Here is a 4991-nt window from a genome sequence, read left to right on the forward strand (position 1 = left end):
AAACTCAAAAATTCGGCCCGAAAAAAAAACGACAGTGGTACCCCTTACGTTTTTTTTTTTGGGGCGAAAAATTAAGTTTCTCCAATCTTCCCAAAACTCTGGATTCTGATGGAGGGCCATGAGACTTAGACCTGAGTGGAAAAATGGAGGCTCTAGCCCCTTCCAGAGCTGAGATATCGAAACTCAAAAATTCTGCCCGAAAAAAAAAAACGACAGTGGTACCCCTTACGTTTTTTTTTTGGGCGAAAAATTAAGTTTCTCCAATCTTCCCAAATTCTGATAGAGGACCATGAGACTTAGACCTGAGTGCAAAAATGGAGGCTCTAGCCCCTTCCAGAGCTGAGATATCGAAACTCAAAAATTCGGCCCGAAAAAAAAACGACAGTGTTACCCCTTACGTTTTTTTTTTGGGCGAAAAATTAAGTTTCTCCAATCTTCCCAAATTCTTATAGAGGGCCATGAGACTTAGACCTGAGTGCAAAAATGGAGGCTCTAGCCCCTTCCAGAGCTGAGATATCGAAACTCAAAAATTCGGCCCGAAAAAAAAAACGACAGTGGTACCCCTTACGTTTTTTTTTTTTGGGGCGAAAAATTAAGTTTCTCCAATCTTCCCAAATTCTGATAGAGGGCCATGAGACTTAGACCTGAGTGCAAAAATGGAGGCTCTAGCCCCTTCCAGAGCTGAGATATCGAAACTCAAAAATTCGGCCCGAAAAAAAAAAACGACAGTGGTACCCCTTACGTTTTTTTTTTGGGCGAAAAATTAAGTATCCCCAATCTTCTCAAAACTCTGGATTCTGATAGAGGGCCATGAGACTTAGACCTGAGTGCAAAAATGGAGGCTCTAGCCCCTTCCAGAGCTGAGATATCGAAACTCAAAAATTCGGCCCGAAAAAAAAAAAACGACAGTGGTACCCCTTACGTTTTTTTTTTGGGCGAAAAATTAAGTTTCTCCAATCTTCCCAAATTCTGGTAGAGGGCCATGAGACTTAGACCTGAGTGCAAAAATGGAGGCTCTAGCCCCTTCCAGAGCTGAGATATCGAAACTCAAAATTTCGACCCGAAAAAAAAACGACAGTGTTACCCCTTACGTTTTTTTATTGGGCGAAAAATTAAGTATCCCCAATCTTCTCAAAACTCTGGATTCTGATAGAGGGCCATGAGACTTAGACTTGAGTGCAACAATGGAGGCTCTAGACCCTTCCAGTGCTGAGATATCGAAACTCAAAATTTCGACCCGAAAAAAAACCAAAAATGTTACCCCTTACGTTTTTTTATTGGGCGAAAAATTAAGTATCCTCAATCTTCTCAAAACTCTGGATTCTGATAGAGGGCCGTGAGCCTTAGACCTGAGTGCAAAAATGGAGGCTCTAGACCCTTCCAGAGCTGAGATATCGAAACTCAAAATTTCGACCCGAAAAAAACCGACAGTGGTACCCCTTTCGGTTTTTTTTTTTTGGGCGAAAAATTAAGTATCCCCAATCTTCTCAAAACTCTGGATTCTGATAGAGGGCCATGAGACATAGACCTGAGTGCAACAATGGAGGCTCTAGACCCTTCCAGAGCTGAGATATCGAAATTCAAAATTTCGACCAGAAAAAAAAAACGACAGTGTTACCCCTTACGTTTTTTTTTTTGGACGAAAAATTAAGTATCCCCAATCTTCTCAAAACTCTGGATTCTGATAGAGGGCCATGAGACATAGACCTGAGTGCAAAAATGGAGGCTCTAGACCTTCCAGAGCTGAGATATCGAAACTCAAAATTTCGACCCGAAAAAAAAAAAACGACAGTGGTACCCCTTTCGTTTTTTTTTTTCGGGCGAAAAATGAAGTTTCTCCAATCTTCTCAAAACTCTGGATTCTGATAGAGGGCCATGAGACATAGACCTGAGTGCAACAATGGAGGCTCTAGACCCTTCCAGAGCTGAGATATTGAAATTCAAAATTTCGACCAGAAAAAAAAAACGACAGTGTTACCCCTTACGTTTTTTTTTGGGCGAAAAATTTAGTATCCCCAATCTTCTCAAAACTCTGGATTCTGATAGAGGGCCATGAGACTTAGACCTGAGTGCAACAATGGAGGCTCTAGACCCTTCCAGTGCTGAGATATCGAAACTCAAAATTTCGACCCGCAAAAAAAAAACGACAGTGTTACCCCTTACGGGTTTTTTTTTTTGGACGAAAAATTAAGTATCCCCAATCTTCTCAAAACTCTGGATTCTGATAGAGGGCCATGAGACTTAGACCCGAGTGCAAAAATGGAGGCTCTAGACCAGGGGTCATCAACCCGTCGATCGCGATCGACATGTCGATCTTTGAGATTTTCCTGTCGATCGTGAAAATAATATTAAAACAGCTTCAGCCCCTCTGAACTTCTGCCTAACCCCCCCTAAAATGTGTGATTAAGTTTAGGCTACACAAATTCGTGTTCTCTTCAGTGTTGTTTTAATCAGATTCAGCGCTTTGTCTTCAATCCGCAGTGGCGCAGAGCTGAGCGCACGCAGAGGACAGGTTGTGTGTGTGTGTGTGTGTGTGTGTGTGTGTACGTAACGTGACGTGTGCGTGTGTGTTGTTGACTGTGTTCATCTGAGCCTCATTGGTCTGTCACTGCTCATCAATGTCAAAATATTTGAGATGACCAATAAAATCTAAGTAGGCGGGCTTTATGTGCGTAGACGCTGCAGAGCGCGGGAGTTTTAGTCAAGTTAGTTACAGACAGCTAACATGGCTGAGGCGCCGCGAAAGAAGCCGCGAACCTATTATTTTCATCCGGAATGGGAAGAACAGTTTGTATTTACGTTAGTTAAAGACAAGTGTATATGTATGTTATGCCGGCAAACACAAGCACTGGCTAAAAGAGGAAATCTGGAGCGGCACCACAATGCTAATCATCCGACCTTTAAGGACAGCTATCCACCGAATAGCGCCATCCGTTCTAAAAAAGTTGCGGAGCTAAAGCTGGAATTGAAAGCCCAGCAGTCGCTCTTCACTAAACCTGCTGTTCGACATAAGGCTGCTACAGAAGCATCGTTTCGTGTTAGTCACCTTTTGGCCAAACATAAGAAGCCTTTTACAGATGGCGAGTTAATCAAGCAGGCTATGGATATTATTGCCGACACAGTTTGCAACGACTTCAAAAAAAAAGATGACATCAAAACAGCATTCAGCAGTGTCCCGCTAGGCCCCGCAACAGTGACAAGAAGGGTCGAATCACTGTCGGAGGACGTGGATCGACAGGTGTTAAGGGACCTGTCATTTTGTGAATATTTCTCACTGCAATTGGATGAATCCCTGGATGTAATGGACACAGCTCAGCTTGTTGTATTTGTCAGGATGGTTTTCCAGGATTCTACAACCAAGGAGGACTTTCTCACTCTTCTGCACTTGAAGGACAGAACAAGAGGTGAGGATATATTTAACGAATTTAAAAAATACGTCGATGAAAATTGCATTCCCATTCATAAACTGGTGGCAATCACTACTGATGGGGCTCCGGCAATGCGCGGTGTGCGCTCCGGTTTTATAGCGCTGTGCCGCAATGATCCTGCTTTTCCAGACTTTTTAAATTATCACTGCGTAATTCATCAGCAGGCCTTGGTTGGGAAAGTCGTGGACTTCTCTCACGTCATGACACTAGTGGTCAAACTGATTAACTCGATTCGAGCAAAAGCTCTCCAACATCGTTTATTCAAGGCGTTATTGGATGAGCTTGATGCCGCTTACGGAGACCTGATTTTTCACGCTGATGTCCGGTGGCTAAGTCGCGGCAAAGTGTTACAGAGATTTGTTGACTTGCTGCCAGAGATAAAGACTTTTCTCTTAACAAGGAATGAGGAGCACAAAGAATTGTCAGATGATGCGTGGCTACTTGACCTGGGATTTCTGACAGACTTAACGGCAAAACTGAATGCACTCAACACTGAGATGCAGGGAAAAAACCGATCCCTGTCCCACATGATAAGCGCAGTGAATGCGTTCAAGGCCAAGCTCGGTTTTTGGACCACACATCTAAACGGGAGGAGACTAACACATTTTCCCAACCTGGAAAAAATGTCACAAACCATCAAAGACAAGGACGCGTTTCAACCGGAGCAGTACTGCGCTCACCTGGACAAAGTTGCGACGGAATTCAATCGGCGTTTTGGTGAGTTAGACGTCATGGAAGACATTGCTGCATTCGTCTCAAACCCATTTCAGCCCATTGATGTAGAAAAGATTGCAGCCAAATTTCATCAAGGATTCGCTTTGCAAAGTGGTGTTGACATGGAGATACTTGATTTGCAAAATGACTTAGAACTGAAAGCCAGATTAAGGGAAAGTGACTTTTGGGGACTTGTAAGTAGAGAGAAGTTTCCTCTACTCACTGCATGTGCACTAAAAGTGAGTGCATACTTTGGATCCACTTACCTCTGTGAAATGGCATTTTCACAAATGAAAATAATAAAATCAAAGTATAGGAGCCGCCTTACTGACAGACACCTCACAGACTGCCTCAGACTGGCTGTCTGCAGCTATGAGCCAAACTACAAAAAACTCACAGACAGTATTCAATCACAGGCATCGCACTGACTTGAGTGAACATTACTGCAAACGCTTTGCCTGTTGCCGTTTGGCCTGTTGTGAAAGTGATGCTGCATAAAATGGACTAAACCTGCATTTAGTTTAATTTACTGGGGAAGTTATTGCCATTAATCTTTCTTAAATTATACAAAGTAAATAACAAACATACATGAAGCAAAATCATAAGCTTCACAATGTTATTAATGGCACTACATATGATCTGCTCATTACAAAATGTGTTTATTTTTTTCCCACTATGAACAAAATAACCTAATCTACATAATTCATAAATGCTGTTCATTATTAGTTCATGATAATGCATTAATTAATTTTTAAAAGTTCCCTCTTATCACCTAATTTTTCAAAGGCCGTACCTACATAATTCTATAAAGCAAATAGAAAATAGGCCACATTCCTTTCTTATTTGTAT

The 4991-nt window shown here is 42.2% G+C and overlaps 1 protein-coding gene across 1 annotated transcript; it reads left to right on the forward strand.

Moving 5' to 3' along the window:
• The first annotated feature begins 2824 nt into the window (after positions 1 to 2824).
• Positions 2825 to 4570, forward strand: LOC148973458 (general transcription factor II-I repeat domain-containing protein 2A-like). The gene has a single exon (XM_089120289.1). The coding sequence runs from the start codon at positions 2825 to 2827 to the stop codon at positions 4568 to 4570; it is 1746 nt and encodes a 581-aa protein (XP_088976415.1).
• Positions 4571 to 4991: the final 421 nt, after the last annotated feature.

This window comes from Pimephales promelas, chromosome 15 (genome assembly GCF_988280905.1).
Source record: "Pimephales promelas chromosome 15, fPimPro1.hap1.1, whole genome shotgun sequence".
Lineage (NCBI taxonomy): Eukaryota > Metazoa > Chordata > Actinopteri > Cypriniformes > Leuciscidae > Pimephales > Pimephales promelas.